We start from the raw sequence: 24,176 nt of genomic DNA on the forward strand, positions 1-24,176 counted from the left end.
CTTTCTGTTCTCCCCCTGTTCTGGAACTCCAATCACTTGAAAATTTTAGCTTTTGATTGTATCCCACATAACTCTCAGGGTCTCTTCATTTTTCTTTGTTGTTTTTTCTGAGTTTTCCTCAAACAGAGTTGTATCCAAGTGTTTGTCTTCAATTCCACTGATACTGTCTTTCACCGATGGAAATTTGTTTCTCAGCCCTTCTATGACACCATCCATTTCTGAAATTTTGTTGTTTATCTTTGGGATTTCTAATTGTTGTTTTTGTATAATTTCTAGTTGTGAAGTTTTTGGGTATTATGTTCCTGCATTATTTTCCTGAATTCTTCCAATTTTTTGTCTGTATTTTCCATGAATTTGTGTGTTTCTTCCCCATTTTTGTCTGGATTTTGCTTCAGCTCTTGAAGAATTCTGAGTATGAGAGATTTGAATTCCCTGTCAGGTAGTTCTAGTGCCTTTTCTTCCACTGGAAAGTCATCTGGTGTTTTATTTTGGATGCCTACTGGAACCATCCTGTCCTGTTTTTGTAAAAGTTTTGATATTGTCTGCTGTCTTCGGGGCATTCGGTAGTTATTTTTCTCGTTTATTGCTTGTAGTTTTGTTTGTTTCGTCCTTTTTTTTTTAATTTGGCTATGTCTGAGCAGGCAGGCTCTGCGTTCTTTGTTGTTTGCTCGTCTGTGGGCACAATACTTTTCACCGCCTCCAATTGGCAGATTCAGTCACTCAGGTATGGTACAGCAGGGCAGGTCTAGCTGAAGAGGAGTTACTGGGATGGTTGTTTGTGGCACTTACTACAGCCACCATGGTGGGTTGGTAATCAGTGCAGGGCAGGTTCCAGTAGGCCATGCCTGTGCTGCTTGGTGGTGTGATGTCAAGCACGCGGTGCAGGTAGGCAGGATGTAGCGGGGAGATTGTTATGTGTGGAGCTAAGATGGATATGGGAGAGAGGAGAGAGGAACAGGAGCCAAAAACATACAAACAAAAAAGGATGCTAGGGGAGTTTGCCGTTGGAGTGGATAGATGAGCAATTATGAAATGGAGAAAAACAAAAAGGGGAAGAGGAAGAATAAAAAGAAAAGAATAGAATGAATAAATAAAAATCGGAAAGGGAAAAGAACCGCAAAGTTCCCAAGGATCCCACCGGTGCAGCTATGAGGTCTGGGGAAGTTGTTCTCAGGTGTTGCAGTACAGCCTGGCTAGAAGGCATAGGGGTATAAAACGCCAGATATTCAGGGAACAGAAAGAGAAGGACGATATAGAGAGATGAGGAACTGAGTAATGAAAAAAGGGAAAAAGAGGGAAAAGAAAACAAAACAAATTAAAAAAGAAAAAAAAAAAAGAACAAGAAAAGCCCCCAAAAAAACAGAAAAAAAAAACCAATGAAAAAAGAAATGCCGTGTGCAAGCCAAGGGGGTAGGCTTCAAGCCGCACAGCCCCACCTATCTAGAATGGGCTCCCAACTTAAGAAAAGGAAAAGAAAGCTAACAAACAACCCCAAACAAACAAACAAACAAAAGCACCAGGATCCCACCAGTGCTGCAGCCAGACCGGGAACCAGCTCCACACTTTGAACGGAGCTCCGCAGCCCCTCAGGAAGAAGCAGAGATGGCACACGGAGCCAGGTGTTTGAGCGAAAGGAGGGGGAGGCGGTGAGAGATAAGGAAGAAATCAAAAGAAGTGGAAAAAAAGCAACACCAGCAGCCAACAAACGGCACTCAGAGAGCCAGCTAGTGCAGGCTAGTGGAATCCAAGCAACCGGTGCTTCCCAAACAAGAGACTGTGTCCGCGGGAAACAGAGGAGGCCGAGTGTGGGTGAAGAAGGGTAGGGGGTGGGAAAACGTATATCACAAATTACCGGAGCTCCGCAGCCCCTCAGGAAGAAGCAAAGATGGGGCACAGAGCCAGGTATTTGAGCGAAAGGGGGGGGAGGTGGTGAGGGGTAAGGAAGAAAGCAAAAGAAGCGGAAAAAAGCAACACCAGCAGCCAACAAATGGCACTCAGAGAGCCGGCCCGTTCGGGTGGGTGGAATCCAAGCAGCCAGTGCTTCCTGGCCAAGAGATTGTGGCTGCGGGAAGCAGAGGAGGCCAAGTGGGGGTGAAGAAGGGTGGGGGTGGGAAAGCATTTATTGCAAATTACCAGTTGTTTTGTCTCCCACTGGAAGCTCCATGAAGCTGCTTTCTCATACCCCCTGTTTGCTGGTCTCCGATAGGAGTCCAAGATGGTGGATCCGCACTGTGTTAGCTGATAGGGGACCTCTGCATGAATCTCTCCTCACTCCATTGTCTGTCGGTTTTCTCACTCCATTTGCTGCTTGGCTGAGTTCTTTATCTCTTCATTTGATGTTTGAGGGTTTCAGGATTGTTGTTTTCTCTGTTCGCCTGAGTGTTTCGGATCTTTGCTGTGGAGGGACGGTGTGGTGCTTCTGCCTGGAGCGTCATTTTGGTGGAAGTCCCTCTTACCCTCATTTCGTAATCATTGGGGCTCCTCATAGGATCGTCCTTTCAGTTCTTTTGGTATACTGTCTCCCTAAATCTTTTCAAGTATTTCAGTAGCTTTAAATACTACCTACATTTGGATGGCTTCTAAAAGTTTGTTACTAGTCAGGATCTCTTTCCGGAGAACCAGACCTGTATTTCCATCTGCTTGCTGCATATCTCCATCTAGAATATCAGAAGGATCTAAAAATGAACAAATTCAAAATTCATCTCATTCTCTATCCCCTCTCTAAGCCCCAGTCATTGATAGTACCACAGCCCCAGTCACCTAGATCAGAAATTTCTGGGAGTTCTTCAATTTCTCTCTCCCTCGTCTTTGCCTTTTCCTTCTCATTGTCTTAAATTTGTTCCTTTTCCATCTCTCTGCTATTGCTTCTTTGTAGGCCTTCATGCTGTCATCCAGGCCAGTGCTGCCCAATAGAAGTGTTCTACAAACCGCTATGTAATTTAAAAATTTTAGTAGCCATGTTGAAAGAATGAAAAGAAACAGGTAAAATTAATTTTAATAATATGCTATTTAATCTAATGTATCTAATATGTTTCAACGTGTTGTAAATATTTTTTATAATGAGAGTTTACATTCTGTTTTTTGTACTTGGTCTTTGAAATCTGATATATATTTTACACTTACAGCACATCTAAATTCAGACGAGCTACATTTTAGCTGCTCAGTAGCCACGTTTCTTTCTGGTTTCTTAGCTTATATAATCTCTTAACTTGTTCATTCTCCACATCACTGCCAAAGTTATCTTCTTAAAAAACAAATTTGATCATCTCATTCACTTACTGGGAAATTCCATGTAGTCTCTGCTACCTATAGAACTATTTTCTTATTCAAGACCCTTTACTATCAGGTCATAATATATTTCATCAACCTTGTATTCTGCTACTCTTTTCTTCCCTATCTACATCAGCTTCTCACTATTTCGCAGATACATGAGGTTATTTCCTAACTCTGTATTCTTTCCTCCTTCAAGGATGTTTTTTCTTTAGACAAATTCCTATTCATTCTTTAAGACCAATTCATAAATCACCTACTCGTTGGATTGTTCTCTGACTTCCTCAGATAAAGTTTCTCAGTCCTATGTGTATACAGGAATCGGTGCTCATATCTCTGTCATGTGTACTTAATCTGTCAACGTGCCTGTTTCTCACTATTTTGATGAGCTTAGCACACTTAGAAACTTAAAGTTTAGCATGTTTGAATGAATAAACCATATGTATTTGGACTACCCTTTTATTCAGATAGCTTTAATTTTTTATCATTTCAAGTGAAAATTGAAAACTTAACATTTGTGATACTGGATTCTAGCTCTTCTTGCTCTTCTTATAGGTTCAAGTAAAAAGACAGTCAAGAAAAACAAACGGCAAGAAAAATGAAAGCTATTTTAAGAAACAGCTCTCCTGTCATGAAAATTCTAAAAGCTATATAAGGTTAGTGATGAAATTTGAAAGTGGAATCCAAATGAATAGAACAAGAAGTTAGCTAGTAGAATAGAAGTACTCTTTTTTTCTTATGAAGTTGTTTACATGTATTTAATTATTTCTTTGAAAGCACACACTTGATCATTTAAGAAAGGAGAATATAATTTGAACTCTATCTTTGGTGAAAAGTTGATTTTTATTTTGTTTTCTTTGTTAATTTGTTTAGACTGATACTTTGGTAACGTACAATAAAAATGTTACCGCAGAATAAAAGTTTTATAACAGTTTCTGAACGCTTACTTATTTTTTTACTTATTAGAAACCAGTAACAGTTAAGGGATAAGCATGAGTCTTCACATTTTGAGTAGCACTGCCCTAGTTATTTGTGCACAAAAAGTAGAAAGTAACTAATGAGCGCAGCATTCTTCATGAGAGAATTGTAGTTGTAACTACTTTTTACCTCTCATATTTTACTTCTTTGTGTTGTAGTAGGCACTCCCTACCTAAATATAACAGATGTTTAAAAAATGTTTAATATGTTTAGATTTGCATCTTTAACTGCTGTTGTTAAAACCATTGTCCTATTTTAACATAATTGCCTTGAAATACAGTACTTAGTACACAAACTCAATAGGAATTTAAAATATTTGTTGAACTGAATTGAATATTAATAGTGTACTGGAAATTAATTTATTAATGCTTAAAATAAGTTTTTCTAAACATTTAAAATTTAAGCCTGAGCCTATTTTGATTTGAAATCTATTTAGAGCTGTCCAGAGTTGTATTTTTAAGTCAGTATATTGTCAGCTTTATAATTAAAGCTTTGATTCATTAGTGCATTTCATCAGAATACTAATTTCTTGAGAAACTAAATTTATTTAGTTACTAAAACAGTTGACAGAAGTCCCTGAGATTTATTGTATCCTACCACTAATTCATAACACTGTGGCTTCTTAGATCTTAACTTTCGGGGAGTTATAGACTCCTTTGAGGATCTGAAGAAAGCTACAGACCCCTTCTGACAAAAAAATAAGCATAACATAAATGTAAAATTGTGCATGATTTCAAGGGATTCATGGAATGTCTTATTCCCAAGAGCGCATCTGTGAGCTCCAGAGTTAATAAGAACTGGTTAGAATAAATTTTAATAAAATTTTCTTATAACTATTTTTGAGTTATCTTTGGTTTTCTGTTTATGTTTGCATAGTAGATACTAGAAGTCTTTTCCTAGGTATCATGAAGAAAACTCTTTGCTAGCTTCATTCTTGTTATCACTGGCTGTCATGGATATGCATTTTGTGCTCTTTCAGAACTACCAGTTCTGAAGTTCTTGCTGAGAGGCTGTAAGGCTCGTATCTGTATTTGAGTTTAGCACAGCTGAGTTAGTGCACACGTTTAACTGCTTTTTCTCAGAGATTTGTGGTAGAGAGATGGTGTGGGGAAACAGCTGATGCAAAATAAAAACTTGCTTTTGCCCACCAACTTAGACCTTTAATGATTTCCCCAAAGGTCAAAAATTTTCTGTCAGCTATTGCGTATTTACTGTACATTATTTTTTGGAATCATTCATTTTACCTCTCCCTTTTAAAGTAGTAAAACCCTTGCACGATCCCTTTTTGATACTTCTTACATGTTCCAGGGAAGATATTTTGTTTCTTGGTAGTAAACTTCGATTTCACGTTGCTGGAGTAGGGACTGGCAACTTGTGCTTTCTTTGCTACAGTTTCTTAATAGCCCCTTAAGAGCAAGTAATATCTGCTCGCCTCTCTTCTACATGGCTTGGTAGCCAGTCAGTCATGGTCAACCAATAAGATAATTGTTTAAAGACTAAGATGCTACAACTCACTATACAGTTAAAATTTGTAGCTTGAGATTCTAATATCTTGTAGGCGTCTCTGAGAATGTTACTTAAATCATTTATCACACTTTCGAGATAGTTTATTGCATGATAGATTTTTTTTTGGATAGGCAATGAATAGAAAATAAATAAAATGACAGTTTTCTTTTCTTTCACGTTTTTTAATTGATGTTTACAGAAAAAAAGCTATCATAAGAGAAGATCTATTAAGTCCACAATTTTATGACTTGACGATGATACATAGTAAGTGACTTTTTGATTGTTTTCTACCTTTTTTTGTTTTTAATTTAATGTTTGTGCCAGAGTTCTCTTTAATAATATTTTGGTTTGGAAAATAGTCGGTGTGCGCAGAACTCTGCTGAGCTCTGTTATTGTATTAATGCCTGTATAAATTCTGCTTTCATGGAGTTTCTTATTTTGTTCCCTACCCTTCTTTTCCCTTCCCTTATGCTCAGCTTGAAGGGAGGGAGGAGGGGTGTGTCTGTGTAAAGAAAAGCATTTTTCCCAGTTGCTTGGTGTTTAGCAACCTGCATTGTGATCTTACTCTACTCATTAGTGCAGAGGTCCTTAGGGAAGATGAGATAAAATACCTCGTGGGCCAGTAATTGAAAGTAGTAGCAAGGTATGTCTTTGACAGCAGGAACCAAAAAAAAAAAAAAAACCCATTGCCATCGAGTCAGTTTTGACTCATAGCAACCCCATAGGACAGAGTAGAACTGCCCATAGGGTTTCCTAAGCTGTAAGTCTTTATAGAAGCAGACTGCCACATCTTTCTCCCGCAGAGTGGCTGGTGGTTTCTAACTGCCGACCTTTTGGTTAGCAGCCTAGCACTTTTCACACTGCGCCACCAGGGCTGCTTATTCATAATTCCCAGATGCAGTTATGGTTTGGCCTCTAGCCACGTTTCTGTTGGAAACTTTTCCTGGAAATAAAGCACCTCTTTCATACTTACTTACGTTCCCAAAACCAAACCAAGCCCATTGTCATTGAGTCTATTCCAACTCACAGCGGAGCCCTGGTGGCACAGTGGTTAAGAGCTGCTAACCAAAAGGTCGACAGTTTGAATCTACCATCCACTCCTTGGAAACCTTGTGGGACAGTTCTACTCTGTCTTATAAGGGTAGTTATGAGTCAGATTACTCACATTAACAGTTAAATATTTTTGTCTTTTGTTCTTGTCTGGTACATGGCTCTGTAATACAGGAAGGCTTTGCAACAGGGCGTGAAAAAAAAAAAAGGTGCCACAGTGCTTTGTGCCTCTTCCTTGGGGGTTCAGGTTGTTAACTCTGCTCCAGAGATCAACTTACTATGAGCTATTTTATAATAAGGTGAGCGTATATTTTCCAGGCCAGGTTACAATGGATTTTTATTTTAAAATAGAATTAATGAATTCATTATTTTTAAAAATAAATGAAAAGATGCTGAACATCATTAGTCATTAAACCCAAACCAAACCTGTTGCCGTCTAGTCGATTTGGACTCATAACGACCCTATAGGACAGAGTAGAACTGCCCATAAGGTTTCCAAGAAGCAACTAGTAGATTCGATCTGCTGAACTTTTGGTTAGCAGCCGAGTTCTTAAACCACTGTGCCACTAGGGAAATGCGTATCAAAACCACAATAAGATAACACTTAACTCCAGCTATGATGACTATTACTAAAAAAAAAAACAGAAAATAGAAAGTGTGGGCAAGGATGTGGAGAGATTGGAATTCTTGCGCATTGCTGGTGGGATTGTAAAATGTTACAGCTGCTGTGGAAAACAATTTGGCAGTTCCTTAAAAAGTTAAACATAGAATTACCATATGACCCAGCAATTATACTTCTCAGTATATAACCAAAAGACTTAAAAGCAGCAACTCAAACAGACACATGTACACCAGTGTTTATGGCAGCATTATTCACAACAGCTACAAAGTGGAAACAACTCAAGTGCCCATCAACAGATAAATGAATGAACAAAGTGTAGTATATCCATACAATGAAATATTATTCAGCCATAAAGAGAAATGAAGTTCTGGTACATGCCACCACATGGATGAACCTTGAGAACATTATGTACAGTGAAATGTCAGACAAAAGGACAAATATTGTATGATCCCATTTATGTATCTATAATAGGTAAATCCATCAAGATAAGATCAGTGGTTACCAGGGGCTGGGGGAAGAGAAGAATGGGGAATTTAAGAAGCAAATTATAATAAAAATCATTTTTCATACCTTATGAATATTTGGGTTTTTTTCCTGATTGGAATTAATATGATTTCTTAGGTTAAATTTATAAATTATTGTGTTCTGTCTTTGATAATTTATTGAAGTAAAATTGCATTAAAAGGTGTTCGTTTCAATCTCATCTTCAATAGCTAGGTAAGCATTTTTTATTTCTTAAAGAACTTTAGATGTCAAAACTTACTGTTTTTCTATGTCAGTGTTGTAGATTAGCATCCTTTTTTATGGATAGACTTTGCTTGGCAGCTCTAGGATCTGATAAAATTTACTGCTAAGGAAGATTAAATGATACTACAGACTTTCTCTTGGACCCACTCTCAATGTTAATCTTAGTTTTAAGACCACTGTAATTTCCTTTGAATGTGTATCTCCTTCATGCTCTTATTTTAGAGTGAGAAACATAGGCAAATCTTAAACCTATAGTGTTTCGGTATACTGAAGCCCGTATATAAGAATCTATGATTCATTCTGATTGGAGGTTTTGTTTTACTATTTAGAATGTGAGATACTAAACATATTTTTAATGGGCTTCCCAAGTCAATTTAGGATTGAATAGTTAATTTAAAATTATTATTATTTTAAAAAATTATTCCTGCCAGAGGTTAATGTTGTTCAAGACCTGTAACCTAATACCATATATACTTAAGGTAAGATACCGGAGGTCACTTGTTTGGTTTAGAATAGGTGGAAATACTCATTTTACTTTATGAGTGAGTAATGTAAGAATAAAGGAACCTTGGTGGCGCAGTGGTTAAGTGGTTAAGTTTCTGGGTGGGTAACTGAAAAGCTGATGATTTGAACCTGTCCAGCAGCTCTGCAGGAGAAATACTTGGTGTTCTGCTTCTGTAAAGGTTACAGCCAAGAAAACCCTTTGGGTCATTTCTACTCTGTCACGTGGGGTCACTGTGAGTCGAAAATCAATTTGATGTCATTTAACCAAGAACAACAATTTAAGAATATTGGTGCCTTGGGAATTATGAACAAATGTCTTAAATGAACCAGTCCAGGCTTATTTTAGAGTAGCTAGATACTTACTGATTACCCATATAGTTAATTTTTCTATGAGGTTACTTTTTACTTGGGGGGATAGATTATAAAGTCAATGCATAAGGCTAAAATAGCATATATATTCAAAATTATAGAAAGTCCCTTAGGAACATGTCTTGTTGGAAAGTTACATCGCCTCTTAAGTTTAACATAGCTAGTTTTTCTTCCGGCATTAGAAGAGATTACATACTATACAAAATAGTTAGCTTGCATTTAGGTATTATGTTGAGTGAAAATTACTCAGGTTCAAATTCTAGATCCATATACAGCACATTGTGATGTTCACACTAGGAGAGGCAGAAGGGAATTGAGATCAACTCATTCATTCAGCAAATACTTGCTAAGCAGTTCAGTGCCAAGCACAGTTCTAGACATTTAAGACTATCCAAAACCAAACCAAAGCCGTTGCTGTCAAGTCGATTGAGACTTATCACAACCCTATCGGACAGAGTAGAGCTGCCCCATAGGATTTCCAAGGAGCGCCTGGTGGATTTTAACTGCCGACCTTTTGATGAACAACCATAGCTCTTAACCTCTATGCCACCAGGGTTTCCATAGTAGTGAACAAAAGAGATAAAGTTCCTGCCAGTGGAGATTATTTTCTTATATACAATAAAAAGATAAACATAGAACAGGTAAAGAGAGCAGTGCTTTAAGGGGATAAAGGATGATAACATTGTGGAGGTGATATATAAAGTGCTGGGGATGGTGTCTCAGATAATGTTTATATTTGAGCAGTGACCTTAAAAAGATAAGGGATTAAGCCATGAAGATGTCTCAGAAAAGGGTTCCAGTCGAGAGGACAGCAAGTGCAAAAGCTCTGACGCAGGAATACTCTTACATCCTCAAGGAATAGCAAGCAGGTCAGTGTGGCTGGGATGGAGTTAGGTAGGTGGAGGAGGAGTAGTAAAAGACTTTGGGGGAATAGGTCATTTAAAGCTGTGTGAGATGGGGAACATTTTCAGGGGTATTATGATCTGACATATTTTTAAAAGATCACTCTGACTGCTAAGGGAAGAAGAGATCATAGGAGTACAAGGGTGGCTGTTTTCTGGGCCACAGATTATAGTGGCTTGGGCCAAGGCGGTATTAGTGGAGGTGATGAAAAGTTATTGAATCCACTATGTAGTGTATTTCAAAGATGGATCTAACAGGATTTGCGGAAGGATTGAATGTGGGTTATGCGAAAGAGGGAAGTCAAAGATGACTCCAAGATCTTACTTTGAGTAACTAATAAAATAGAGTTGCCAATTACTGAGATAATGAAGGCTGGGAAGAGCAGGTTTGGGTGGATATATTCAAGATTCTATAGAAGGATCCTGATCAATAATTCTGCAGAACAGAATTTCAAATTCTCATGGAATCCAGACTTTCTAGAGCCACTGAGGCTAAATGAATCCTTGAAACTATTGCCCTGAGATAATCTTAAAACCTTAAACCAGAAATATCCCTGAAATCCTCTTTAAACCAAACAACAATTTAGCTTAACTAGTAAAGAATGTCTGCCTTGACTATTGAGCTCTTTAAAAGAACCACCTATATGGGATTAAATTGACAGCAACTCAAGAGGTTACATAGGAAGCTTGAGGGGCAGTGAGTTTATGTTAATGGGAGGGAACAGTTTGGAAAAGGAGAGTGAGAATGGTTGCACAACTTGAAGGAAGTAATCAGTGTCCCTGAATTTTACATGTAAAAATTGTTGAATTGGTGTATGTTTTGCTGTGTTTTTTCAACAATTTAAAAAAGAGAATTCTCTTTTGTACATGTAAGTTGCCTACTATACAACCAAGTAGAGAGACGCTCTGAAGATGCTTACATGTCATATGCTTATAAGATGCTATTTATCTTTGTTACTTTAGTGCTGATTGGTTTGCATTAATATTTGTTGATTTATGCTGGGCTCCTAAGTTAAATTGATGGTTCCCTCCAGATGTCATTTCTTTCCCTAACCTGAGTTTGGGCAAAAAAGTTTAAGACCATGGTGATCAGAAATAAGACTGGAGAGGAAGATTAAGATCATCATAGAAAGTTTTGAACAAAGCTAAAGTTTCTGTACATTATCTTATAAGGAGTAATGGTATGCAAGAAGATACCATTGAAGGTCCCCCCCCCCCCCCCCCTCCACATTGGAATACAATGTAGTGAAGCCATTTTAGGAAGATTGAAAAAGGAGCCCTGGTGACACAGTGGTAAAGTGCTCAGCTTTTAACCAAAAGGTTGGCAGTTTGAAAGCACAAAGCAGCTCCATGGGAGAAAGACTTGATGCAACTTTTGTAAAGTTGCAGCCAAGAAAACCCTATGGAGCAGTTCTACTCTGTCATATGGGATCAGTGTTTGAATCACCTGATGGCACCCAACAACAACTTGGTAAAAAGTATTCTAAAAGAACAGGAAACCAGGTAACCTGTTAGAAAGTTTCTGAAACTGTCAGAAGAGGAGGTAATACGCTATCTCTGTCCTCTGAGGTTGTGTTGCCTTTATGGTTCATTTAGCATGTCTTTCATTTGGTCAAGGAATGCTGATGGTGCAGTGGTTAAGAGCTCAGCTGCTAACTAGAAAGGTCGATGGTTAGAACCTACCAGCTGCTCTGTGGGAAGAAGATTTGGCAGTCTGCTTCCGTAGAGATTATAGTCATGAAAACCCTGTTGGGCAATTCTGCCCTGTCCTACAGGGTTGCTAGAAGCCAGAATCGACTCCATGACAATGGATTTGGTTTGATTTGGGTTTTATTTGATCAATTCTGAGAAGCTCTTTTTTTTCACCTGTTAGCATCTCTGAATTGGGATTTTGTCTTATCATTTGCTCTGTATGATCTCCATTGACCAGGCAGCAGCATAGTTGTCACCACATGCAAATACATGAATATTCAAAGTGCTGTCATTAAATTTAGAGAATGGATAGCACAAGTTTGGAAGAAATCTTTAGATAATAGCCCTTAAACCCTAAGGCCCAGATTGAAAGGAGGAAGTGGGGGAAGTCAGTCAGACCTGTGCCAGCATTCCCAAGTGTGAGTCAAAAGTTGGTTTAATTTACATAATTAATTACAATCCAGCTGAAAAGCCCAGCACCAGTGATCTAGTTCTTCCATGGATTTCCTGAAGAAAATCTGCATCGCCACTGTTCTTAATAGCACGAAGGATGATATCGTGGTAAAAATGAACATTGACAAACTCAGAGTTCAGAAGTAATTTCAAAAGATTGGATTCTACACGTAAAGAACTTTTAGAAATAACCAATTTCTGTATTCGTTTTATTTATTGTTTGATTTTAAAACAGAAAAAAGCTACTAAGTCATTATTAGTTTCCTAGGGATGCTATAACAAATTGCCACAAACTTGATGGCTTAAAACAACAGCAGTGTGTTCTCTCACTGTCCCGAAGGCTAGAAGTTTGAAATAAAAATGTTGACAGAGTCACATTCCTTCTGAAAGCTCTAGGGGAAGAGTTTTTCCTAGTCTCTTCCCAGCTTCTGGTGGCTCCCAGCAATCCTTAACATTCCTTGGCTTGTGGCTACATCTCTCCAATCTCTACCTCCATCTTTATGAGACCTCCTCCTCTGTGTTTGTGGGTATCCTTTTCTGTCTCTTAAAAGGTTACTGTCATTGCATTTAGGGCCCATCCTAATCCACTTTGATCTCATCTCAGTTCTTAATTGCATCTCCAAAGACTCTATTTCTAAATAAGGTCACACATTCTGAGGTTCCAGCTGGACATGAATTTGGGGGACACTGTTTAACCCACTACAGGTTCTAAAAGAACTCTCTCAGTAAGTATAAAATAAAACGTCTAAGTGATAAGAAAGCACCATGACCCTCTCCTGGTGCTCAGATTGTGTTCTCTAAATACCATTTCCTAGTAAAAGAACCAGGTCTCCTTGAGAGAAATGGCTGATTGCAGCTTTGAGATAATAAATACGATAAGCGTAGAATATTTTTTCATAACAGAAAGCAAGGGAAGCGATATCTTGAAGACTACTGGGATTGTCACAAAAGGACTCAAGAATCAACTTAATTGGGCTTCCATTAGTCAAAAATGGGACAATTTGAAAGAAGGATAATAACTACAAATATTAAAACCCGTTAAATATCTTCAAATCCTTGAGTTCACAATGATACTTTATAAATAGATAATTAGTCACCTTTGGAGGCTGCCTGGAAACTAATTTTGAACACTGGCAAGTAAAAGGAAACAACCAAGTATCTTATCTTGCCTTTCCTAAATAAACTATACTTTAGGATAATAAAGGGAAGTTATTTTTTTCAGAAGCATTTCAGCAAATAATGGAAGAATTATGGAATTTGAATGTAACTAGCTTAAAACCCAAATGAATTAATGAATTTAGACAGTGAGCATTAATAGTTGTTAGCCCACAGTCAATTCTGCGAAACATCTCACAACATGGATGAACCTGGAGGATATTACACTGAGTGAAATAAGTCAATCACAAAAGGACAAATACTGTATGAGACCACTATTATTAAAACACATGAAAGTGTTTCCACACAGAAAGAAATAACCTGATGGTTACGAGAGAGGGGAGGGGTGGGAAGGGAAAAACACTAACTAGATAGCAGGTAAGTGGTAATTTTGGTGAAGAGTAAGACAGTACACAATACTGGGAAAGTCAGCACAACTTGACCGGGGCAGAGTCATAGAAGCTTCACAGACACATCCAGACTCTCCAAGAGACTGAGCTACTGGGCTGAAGGCTGGTGGCCATGGTCTCGGGGAACATCTAGCTCAACTGGCATAACATAGTCTATAAAGAAAATGTTCTACATCTGACTGTGGTGAGTAGCTACTGTGGTCTTAAAAGCCTGGGAGCAGCCATCTAAGACACATCTACTGGTCCCATCCCGGCTGGCACCGAGGAGAATGAAGAAGACCAAAGGCACAAGGGAAAGATTAATCCAAAGGACTAATGCGCCAAAACTACCATAACCTCCACCAGACAGGATTCAAAACAACTAGATGTTGCCCGGTTACCACCAGTGACTGCTCCAGCAGAGATCACAATAGAGGGTCCCAGACACAGTGGGAGAAAAATGTAGAACAAAATTCAAATTCACACACACAAAAAAAGACCAGGCTTGCTGCCCTGACAGAGACTGGAGAAACCCTGAGGGTATGGCCCCAGGACACACTTTCAACTCAGTACTGAAGACACACCTGATGTTCACCCTTCAGCCAAAAATTAGACAGTTCTGTAGGGCCAACAGTAATACACGTGAGGGATGTCCTTTATAGTTTCAATCATGTATACGAGACTAATGTGCATACCAGCCCAAAAGCAAAGAGGAGAAGGCAGGAAGGGCCAGGAAAGCTGGACGAATGGAAACAGGGAACCTGGGGTGTAGGAGAGGAGGTTGTTGACACATTGCGGGGTTGGCAACCAGTGTCACAAAACAATTTATGTATTAACTGTAATGAGACACTGATTTGCTCTCTAAACTTTCACCTAAATCACAAATTTTAAAAAATGGAGAGACAACCAGACAATTAAATACGTGTGTGGATCAAAAAAAAAAACAAATTAATTCAGATCGGAATACTAATTTACAGGATATACAGGGACAGAGAAGCGTGTTAAACACCACCAAGGAGATATAATCAGCAAAATCCAGACTATAAGAGAGATGACTTGATTTCTTCAATCAGAAAATTGCAAGGATTAAAACAAAGAATAAGTGGGAATCTGTAGATTAAGAGAGACAAACATTTTAGCTGCTCACAAAGTATGGATCTTATTTGGGTCCCTTTTTTTAATTGTACATTAGGTGAAAGTTTACAGCTCAAGTTAATCTCTCGTACTAAATTTTATACACATATTGTCATGTGACACTAGGTGCAGTCCCTACAATGTGACAGCATACTCCCCTTTGCACCACGGGTTTCCTGTGTCCATCCAACCAGCTCCTGTCCTTTCCTGCCTTCTTATCCTGTGTCCGGACAGGAGTTGCCCATCTGGTCTCATGTATCTGCTTGAACTAACAAGCCCACTCTTGACAAGTATTATTTTATGTTTTATAGTCCAGTCTAATCTTTGTCTGAAGAGTAGGCTTTGGGAATGGTTTTAGTTCTGGATTAACATAGCATCTGGGAGCTGTAGCTTCTGGGGTTCCTCCAGTCTCAGACCATCAAGTCTGGTCTTTTTATGTGAATTTGAGTTCTATTCCACACTTTTGTCCTGCTCTGTTAGGGACTCACTGTTGTGTTTCCTGTTGGGGCAGTCATTGATGGTAGCTGGGCACCACCTAGGACTTCTGGTCTCAGGCTGATGGAGTCTCGTTTTATGTGGCCCTTTTGTCTCTTAGGCTAATATTTTCTTTGTGTCTTTGGTGTTCTTCATTCTCCTTTGCTTCAGGTGGGTTGGAACCAATTGATGCATCTTAGATGGTTGGGTCCCTATTTTAACATATTATAAAAAGAAAGGAAAAATACGACTTTATAAGAATTGGAGAAAATTGCAAATTGAGTATTTGATATTAATGAATTATTGTGTTTTTTAATTTATGATAATGGTGTAAGGGTGATTTTTCCCCCACAGAGCACTTTCAGAGTTAGTTTTATATAAAATATTTATGTATGGAACTATATGATGGTCACGATTTGTTTCAAAATAAAACAAAAATGGACATGAATTAATAATTGTGGAGGCTGGAATATTTCATCATGCTATTCTCTCCACTTTTGTACTTGTTTGAATTTTTCTGTCATTAAAAATACTGTGAGAATTGAACTGGCCAGTTTTCCCCCATAATGGTACATAAAATAATTCTAGGTCTTACAATTAACTTCAGTAAAATGTATTATCTTATTTTTGCTTTCTTCCTAGTAAACTTTTTTCTTGATAGTAGTGATTATGTTTTCTATATAACATTTCTCAGGGTCTTACACAGGTGGTAATGGTCATTAAATTATAAAATAATTTATTATTAAATAATAAATAGTTATTGTTTGACTGACCTTGGCCACAGTTAGTAGATGTAACAAACAGGAAACTGAGACTCAGAAAGGTTAAGTGATAAAAACATGCATGGCAATTCCAAGACAGTTTCCTCTGGTGAAGGAAGGAAGCTGAAAGAGATTAGAGGGACAGAGTGATAGGCTTTAGCTATAACTGGAATATAAAAGGTATAAAGCAAAAATGGCTTAAATGTTAACAGTTAAATCTGCTCCATGGCTGTCACTATTTTTGACAGTTTCTGGACTGCTCAAAATCCTTCATAAATATAAACTTGAAAATAGTTTTAAAAGGTTAAATATCTTGGCCAAGATCATACAGCTCTTAATTGGGGCAGCCAGAATTTGATCCAGTCTTCTGACTCAATATCCAATTCCTCTTTTCTGTACAAAATAATACTAAAGCATTGGTATTGTTAATATATTCCACCTTAACCCTCTGACTTTATGATTGTCTGCAACCTTTATAACTCAAAGTATTGCCTTATTCTGATGATGATTCTTGGGATGCACTTTTGAGCTCAAAAATAATTCTTACTATAAAATGAACTTTTTCATTTTCATAGCATAATGCCTGCTTCCAACTTTAATAGACCAACTAACCATTGATTACGTTGCCTTATCTTTCAGAAACATTTTAGATATCTTAAATCAGTCTTCATTTGTTTCAGGTTAAAGTATATAAATCATAGCTTTAGTATTAGAACCTTTAAGAGCTTTAACTTTGAATTTTTACCTTCTTTATAGGTTTCTTAGTATTTTTTAATAAACTGCCTCACTAGAAGACTTGAACCAGTAAATGTTATTTGTAATTGTCTCAAAGTTTAGGGGCAATAATGAATCTGTGCAACAGAGAAGTGACCTTGAATTCCTAAATGTTGGAATTTGGTGACTGAGCAAGGATCTAAGGGAGATGGAGTTAGTAGAATGAGTACCTCTTTATTTGTTTATCCAGTTACACTGAACAGAAACCACGGTATCCTAAGGATAATTTTCTTTCTATAAAATAATTTCTTGAGAAAAATTTGTCTGTCTTGTTACCTAGGATTGCTTAGCTAGATTTTTAGGAAGTAACTCTGTTTGGCTTCTTTAAATTTTTTTTTTTTAAGTGGGATGAGGCTGTTCTTTAAACACAGACATGACTTTCTACCTGAAGTTATTTATCTTTATGTTATACACTACTTGATCTAATGAATAGAGCTAGTGAAATTCATTGTGAAATTCTTATGTCTGGATTAGAAATTGTTAGCATAAAATTTAAACTTCAGAAGACCTAATGGACAATTTTATTGGAAGTGGACTACCTAGGTTTTGCACCAGTTTTCCATTAAGTCACCTGTTTAATTCAGTGTCCTCATATAAGAAGGTGCTATTGCTAACTTCCTGTCGCCTTACTAGAGGTACTGTGAAAGATTAGACAGCAAACTAACCTTTTAGCAAGTTTAAGGAAGTGTCATTTTCATTCTTCACTCATACTAGATAACTGAGTTATCATACTTGATTATTTTTAACCTCCTTATGTGCTTTGGTTGTTGGAATGAACATTTAATCTTTGGTTTGGGCTACTGGTTTATAATTGGTGTAGTTTACAAAAAGTATCCCCTTTTCAGGCATTTCTTATTGGAGTACTCTTTAAGTGCATACTAAAAACTAAACCAAATCCATTTCCATTGAGTCAGTTCCGACTCATATAGATCTATTTAATTATGGCTTTATTAACTTTGAAATCAATTAATCATACTTTAATTGGATACTTGGCAATTATTAGGCTCTAAGCACAGTGTTTGTTACACTGCTTTGTATTGTACAAAATGATGTTTTCATGGACATCTTTTGGGATTAATGTTTCATGAAACATGTTTTGGAATATGATGAATTAAGACAAGCTTCCAGTTAAGCATAGCAAATTGAGCACTTCTAAAATTTTATGATCCTTCCCAGAACCCTACTAAAATGGCAATAAAAGAAGGAAAGGTATTTAAAGTCACAAAGACAAAGAGAACTGGAGAGAGAAGACAACAAATAAGATGTCCACAAAATATTAGAAACTTGAAAGTAGTTGTATGAGGGGAATGGTAAACTGCCTTAGCAGAAAGTTGAAACCTAAACCTTTCATGAGGAGAGCGGAGTTAACAAGAATCAAGTCAGTTTTCATACCATAAAATCTTAGAAAGTCTTGGGATTGGAGGATTACATTATTTCTGAAGGCAGGGTTATGAGATGGAGCCAGAAAAATAGAACTGGTTTAAATTCTTGAAGGAGGAATTTGTCCTTAAGATTCCTGGCAGAATAAGGTAGGAAAGGGGACTACCCAGGCAAAGACTGGAGATGTTTACTCTCTAGAGTGAGCGGTTGAACCAGATCAAACTCTAGCACAAATGAGGGTGAGGGAAACAGAGTAAAAAAGGGAAATTAAGTCAAGTGGTGAGACCCCCTAGCTCTCTATCCATGATTATTTCTCAAATCCTTGGCAGTTTTGCTTATATTCCTGCAAGTAGAAAATAGGAGGCATCTTCAATGGGACACAATTATGCTCAAGAGAAAAGACTTAAAGATATTGACATTTGGGAGCCTCACAATGAAATAGCAAGGTCTCTGCTTGATCGCCTTGCAGTGAAACCCATTTAACCAAAAGACTTTGACCATCCATCCACACTATTCCCAATCAATATTTTAGTGTCCCACAAACAACCAAGGATCACCAGACATTTGAGGAAAGCCTCCAACATGATAGAGATCAAAACAGAGACAAAAGGAACCTAATGGAACAGATCCAATGCTGGAAAACAGTGAACAACTTTTTGAAGAAATTAATGTTCACAGCAGTAAGAAAAGGAATATTTCATTAATGAAAGAAGAAAAGACTATTAAGAAAAAAAGAAAGCTCTTGGAAATTAAAAATATTACAGCAAAAATTTTTAAAAATCAACAGGAGTAGAAGATATGCTGAGAAATGTCTCAGAAAATAGGACAGAAAGACAAAGAAATGATAGGTTATCAGTCCAAGAGGTTCAACACCGAGTAAAAGAATTCTAGGAATGATCCTAAAAAGAACTCCAGAATGGAACTCCAGAAAGAAAAATTAAAAGAGAAGGCAGAAAGTTACCAAATAGTTATACAAAGGAAATTTTCCCAGAGTAGAAAGGCAATAAATAACCAACCTTGTGCCTAATGAATGAGGAAAAAACAACACCAAATACTTCAGTAAAATTCCAGAACTCCAAGGATAACGAGAAGATGCTGTGAGTTTCTAGAGAGAATAAATCAGGTCACATATAAAAGATCAGGAGTCAGAGAATGTCATCAGATGTCTGAACAATAACAATGAAATCTAGACGTGAAGTAGAGCAATGCCTTGAAAATTCTGGGGGAAATAATTTCCAACCCAGAAAATTATATACCCTGCCACACTATCAATCAAGTGTTAGGGCAGAAAAAGACACTCTCAAACACCTAAGAGCTCAAAATTATTTCCTACGCACCCTTTCTCAGAATACTGCTGGAGAATGTTTATGCTTCACTAACATGAGAAAGTTAATGAATAATGTGAGAGTCAGAAAATGAGTTCCAACCTAGGAAAAAGATAAAGGAAATTATCAAGATGATGGCAAAGGGCAGTCCTAGAATGACAGTTGAACAGCCCCTTTTAGAAAGTTACTGGTTCAGACTGGAGCAGGACAAGGGTGTATTTCCAAGAAACTGGAGAGCAAACTTAATGGATGAGTTAATGTGTATAAATCTACCATTAATTTAGCGAACTCTACAACAAAAGTATAAATCTCTTAATACATGTATACACATTAACTTATCCATTAATAAATTAATGGTGGATATATAGGAAAGATCCCTACATGTCTGTCAGTTTTTCGTACTGTGGGGGCTTGTGTGTTGCTGTGATGCTGGAAGCTATGCCACCGGCATTCAGATACCAGCAGGGGCACCCATGGCAGACAGGTTTCAGCTGAGCTTCCAGACTAAGATAGACTAGAAAGAAGGACCCGGGAGTCTACTTCTGAAAAGAATTAGCCAGTGAAAACCTTATGAATATCAGTGATATAGTACCAGAAGATGAGCCCCCCAGGTTGAAAGGCACTCAAAAGACTGACTGGAGAAGAGCTGCCTCCTCAAAGTAGAGTTGATGTTAATGACGTGGATGGAGTCAAGCTTCATTTACTGATGTGGCACAACTTAAAATGAGAAGAAACAGCTGCAAACATCCATTAATAATTGGAATGTGCAATGTACAAAGTATGAATCTAGGAAAATTGGAAATCGTCAAAAATGAAATGGAACACATAAACATTGATATTCTAGACATTAGTGAACTGAAGTGGACTGGTATTGGCCATTTTATATCTGACAATCATATGGTCTCCTATGCCAGGAATGACAACTTGAAGAGGAATGGCGTTGCATTCTTCATCGAAAAGATCATTTCAAAGATCTATCCTGAAGTACAATGCTGTGAGTGATAGGATAATATCCGTATGCCTTCAAGGAAGACCAGTTAATAGGACTGTTATTCAAATATATGCACCAACCATTAGGGCCAAAGATGAAGAAATTGAAGATTTTTACCAACTTCTGCAATCTGAAATTGATCAAACGTGCAGTGACGATGCATTGATAATTACTGGTGATTGGAATGTGAAAGTTGTAAACAGAAGAAGGGTTCGTAGTTGGAAAATACGGCCTTGGTGATAGAAACGATGCCGGAGATTACATGATAGAATTTTGCAAGACCAACTACTTCTTCATTGCAGATACCTTTTTTCACCAACATAAATGGTGACTGTACATATGGACCTCGCCAGATAGAATACACAGGAATCAAATCAACTGCATCTGTGGAAAGAGATGATGGAAAAGCTCAGTATTGTCAGTCAGAACGAGGCCAGGGGCTGCCTGCGAAACAGACCATCAGTTGCTCATATGCAAGTTCAGGTTGAAACTGAAGAAAATTAGAACAAGTCCACGAGACCCAAAGTACAACCTTGAGTATATCCCACCTGAATTTAGAGACCATCTCAAGAATAGATTTGACTCCTTAAACCCTAATGACCAAAGACCAGACGAGCTGTTGAATGATATCAAGGACATCACACATGAAGAAAGCAAGAGGTCATTAAAAAGACAGGAGAGAAAGAAAAGACCAAAATGGATATCAGAAGAGACTCTGAAAGTTGCTCTTGAATGTTGAGTACCTAAAGCAAAAGGAAGAAATGATGAAGTAAAAAAACTTAACAGAAGATTTCAAAAGATGGCTCAAGAAGACAAAGTAAAGTATTATAATGAAATGTGAAAAGAGCTGGAGATAGAAAACCAAAAGGGAAGAACACGCTTGGCATTTCTCAAGCTGAAACAACTGAAGAAAAAATTCAAGCCTCGAGTTGCAGTAGTGAAGGATTCTATGGGGAAAATATTAAACGGTGCAGGAAGCATCAAAAGAAGATGGAAGGAATACACAGTCATTATACCAAAAAGAATTGACTGACGTTCAGCCATTTCAAGAGGTAGCATATGATCAGGAACTGTGGTACTGAAGGAAGAAGTCCAAGCTGCACTGAAGGCATTGGCAAAAAACAAGGCTTCAGGAATTGACGGAATACCAATTGAGACGTTTCAACAAACGGACGCAGCTCATTTGTCTATGCCAAGAAATTTGGAAGACAGATACCTGGCCAACGGACTGGAAGAGATCCATATTTATGCCTGTTCCCAAGAAAGGTGATCCAACTGAATGCAGAAATTATTGAACAATATTATTAATACCACACACAAGCAAAATTTTACTGAAGATCATTCAAAAGTGGCTGCTACGCTACGTTGACACGGAGCTGCCAGAAATTTAAGAGGGATTCAGAAGAGGACGTGGAATGAGGGACATCATCTCTGATGTTAGATGGATCTTGGCTGTAAGCAGAGGATACCAGAAGGATATTTATCTGTGTTTTATTGACTATGCAAAGGCATTCAATTGTGTGTATCATAACAAATTATGGATAACATTGGGAAGAATGAGAATTCCAGAACACCTAGTTGTGCTCATTCAGAAACTGTACATAGACCAAGAGGCAGTTATTCAAACAGAACAAGGGGATACTGCATGGTTTAAAATCAGGAAAGGTGTGTGTCAGGGTTGTATCCTTTCACCATACCTATTAGTCTGTATACTGAGCAAATAATCTGAGAAGCTTGACTATATGAAGAATGGGGGATCAGGGTTGGAGGAAGACTCATTAACAACCTGTGTTATACAGATGACACAACATTGCTTGCTGAGAGTGAAGAGGACTTGAAGCACTTACTGATGAAGATCAAAGACCACAGTGTTCAGTACGGATGACACCTCAACATAAAACAAAAATCCTCAAAACTGGACTAGTAAGCAACATCATGATAAACAGAGAAAAGATTGAAGTTGTCAAAGATTTCATTTTACTTGGATCCACAATCAACACCCACAGAAGCTGCAGTCAAGAAATCAAAAGATGCATTGCATTGGGCAAATCTTCTGTAAAAGACCTCTTTAAAGTGTTGAAAAGCAAAGATGTCACTTTGAAGACTAAGGTGTGCCTGACCCAAGCCACGGTATCTTCAGTGGCATCATATGCACGCGAAAGCTGGGCAAATGAATAAGGTAGACCGAAGCAGAATTGACACATTTGAATTGTGGTGTTGGCGGAGAATATTGATTATACCATGGACTGCCAAAAGAATGAACAAATCTGTCTTGGAAGAAGTACAACCAGAATGCTCCTTAGAAACAAGGATGGTGAGATTACGTCTTACATACTTTGGGCATGTTATCAGGAGGGATCAGTCCCTGGAGAAAGACATCATGCTTGGTAAAGTACAGGGTCAGCAAAAAAGAGGAAGACCCTCATTGAGATGGATTGACACAGGCTGCAACAGCAGACTCAGGCATAACACCGATTGTTAGCATGGTGCAGGACCGGGCACTGTTTTTTCCTGTAGTACATAGGGTCGTTATGAGTCAAAACTGACTCAGCAGCACCTGACAACAAGAACATATAGGAAAGAAGGAAAAGAAAACACAAGGCAATGAATAACTATAAGAAGAGTAATCATAGTTCAGTACATGGTTTAGCTATGAATAATTTTTTAAAATAACATTGCTATATCAAAACTATATAGACATTAGGATGGAGATAGCAAAGGGGGTACATACAGCAGTGGAATAAGAGTTAAATCTTCCATGGTAAAAAAGAAATAATAGCAATAAGAGAAAATATCTGAAATAACAAAAAAAATCAAGATGGAGTAGTTAAGGATGTTATTTAGAAATAAAGAAGTAACTATTGGAAGAAATAGCTAAAGGATTTAATGAGTGCCTTTGGGGAGCAAAAATGACGAGTGAGGATTTCTAGGTATGGCCACTACAGATTTTCTTTCTTTTTTTAAAATAATATTTTATTGTGGTTTTTGGTGAAAGTTTACACAGTAAATTCGGTTCCCATTTGACAGTTTCTATAGAGATTGTTCAGTGACATTAGTTACATTTTTCACAATGTATCAACGTTCTCTTTGCGTTCTGGTTGTTCCATTCACTGTAGATTTTCTTTATCAGCCTAGAAGTCATGTTCATCTTCTTATAGTATGCATATGCATTACTTTGATAAAAAATTAAGTGAAACAAAAGATATTATCACTGCTGTCCAGAAGCAGATGACGGTAAATTTGTGAAAAAATCTCCAGGAAACCACAATTTAAACAAATTCACCAATGTTGAAAACATTTGGGAGATGGTCATAGGAGGTACTCTGTAATTACTTGAGAATTACCCATAAATACATGAAAAAGGTTTTGAACCAAATTTTAACACTTAGTATTGGCTAGAAAACTAATAGTTCTGCCAACAGAGACCATTCTGTGTAGTGATGGCTTCCAGAGATAAACTTCCAAGTGAAAGATTGCTGTGTAAGCAGTACATACCCATTAAGTATCAAGCGAATGAAACCTGAATCAAAACATCTCAGTACCCTTAGGACATAATATACAGCAATTCTTTGTCTGGCTGAAAGAAAATGGTAGTTATTTGTAAGAATATGGCTAGATACCTACCACACATTTTCAATAGATGTGTTCCTTAGGGTAAGAGGCTAAGTTACTGGGCTCAGCCAGGCACCCCCCCCCCCAT

At 37.7% G+C, this 24,176-nt stretch overlaps 1 protein-coding gene across 8 annotated transcripts in view; it reads left to right on the plus strand.

Moving 5' to 3' along the window:
* Positions 1 to 24,176, plus strand: part of SCAF11 (SR-related CTD associated factor 11) — a 123,143-nt gene that overhangs the window by 71,395 nt on the left and 27,572 nt on the right. For 6 of the 8 annotated variants that reach the window (XM_023738832.1, XM_023738831.1, XM_023738834.1 and 3 more), the window contains 2 exons: positions 3,826 to 3,926; positions 5,954 to 6,018. In XM_023738832.1, coding sequence (XP_023594600.1) covers positions 3,826 to 3,926; positions 5,954 to 6,018 — 166 coding nt within the window. Of the gene's footprint in view, positions 1 to 2,875; positions 2,983 to 3,825; positions 6,019 to 24,176 lie in introns of all 8 variants that reach the window. The other 2 variants (XM_023738836.1, XM_023738837.1) reach the window with 2 other exon arrangements.

Source organism: Trichechus manatus, unplaced genomic scaffold, assembly GCF_000243295.1.
Source record: "Trichechus manatus latirostris isolate Lorelei unplaced genomic scaffold, TriManLat1.0 scaffold00123, whole genome shotgun sequence".
In the NCBI taxonomy this organism is placed as follows: Eukaryota; Metazoa; Chordata; class Mammalia; order Sirenia; family Trichechidae; genus Trichechus; species Trichechus manatus.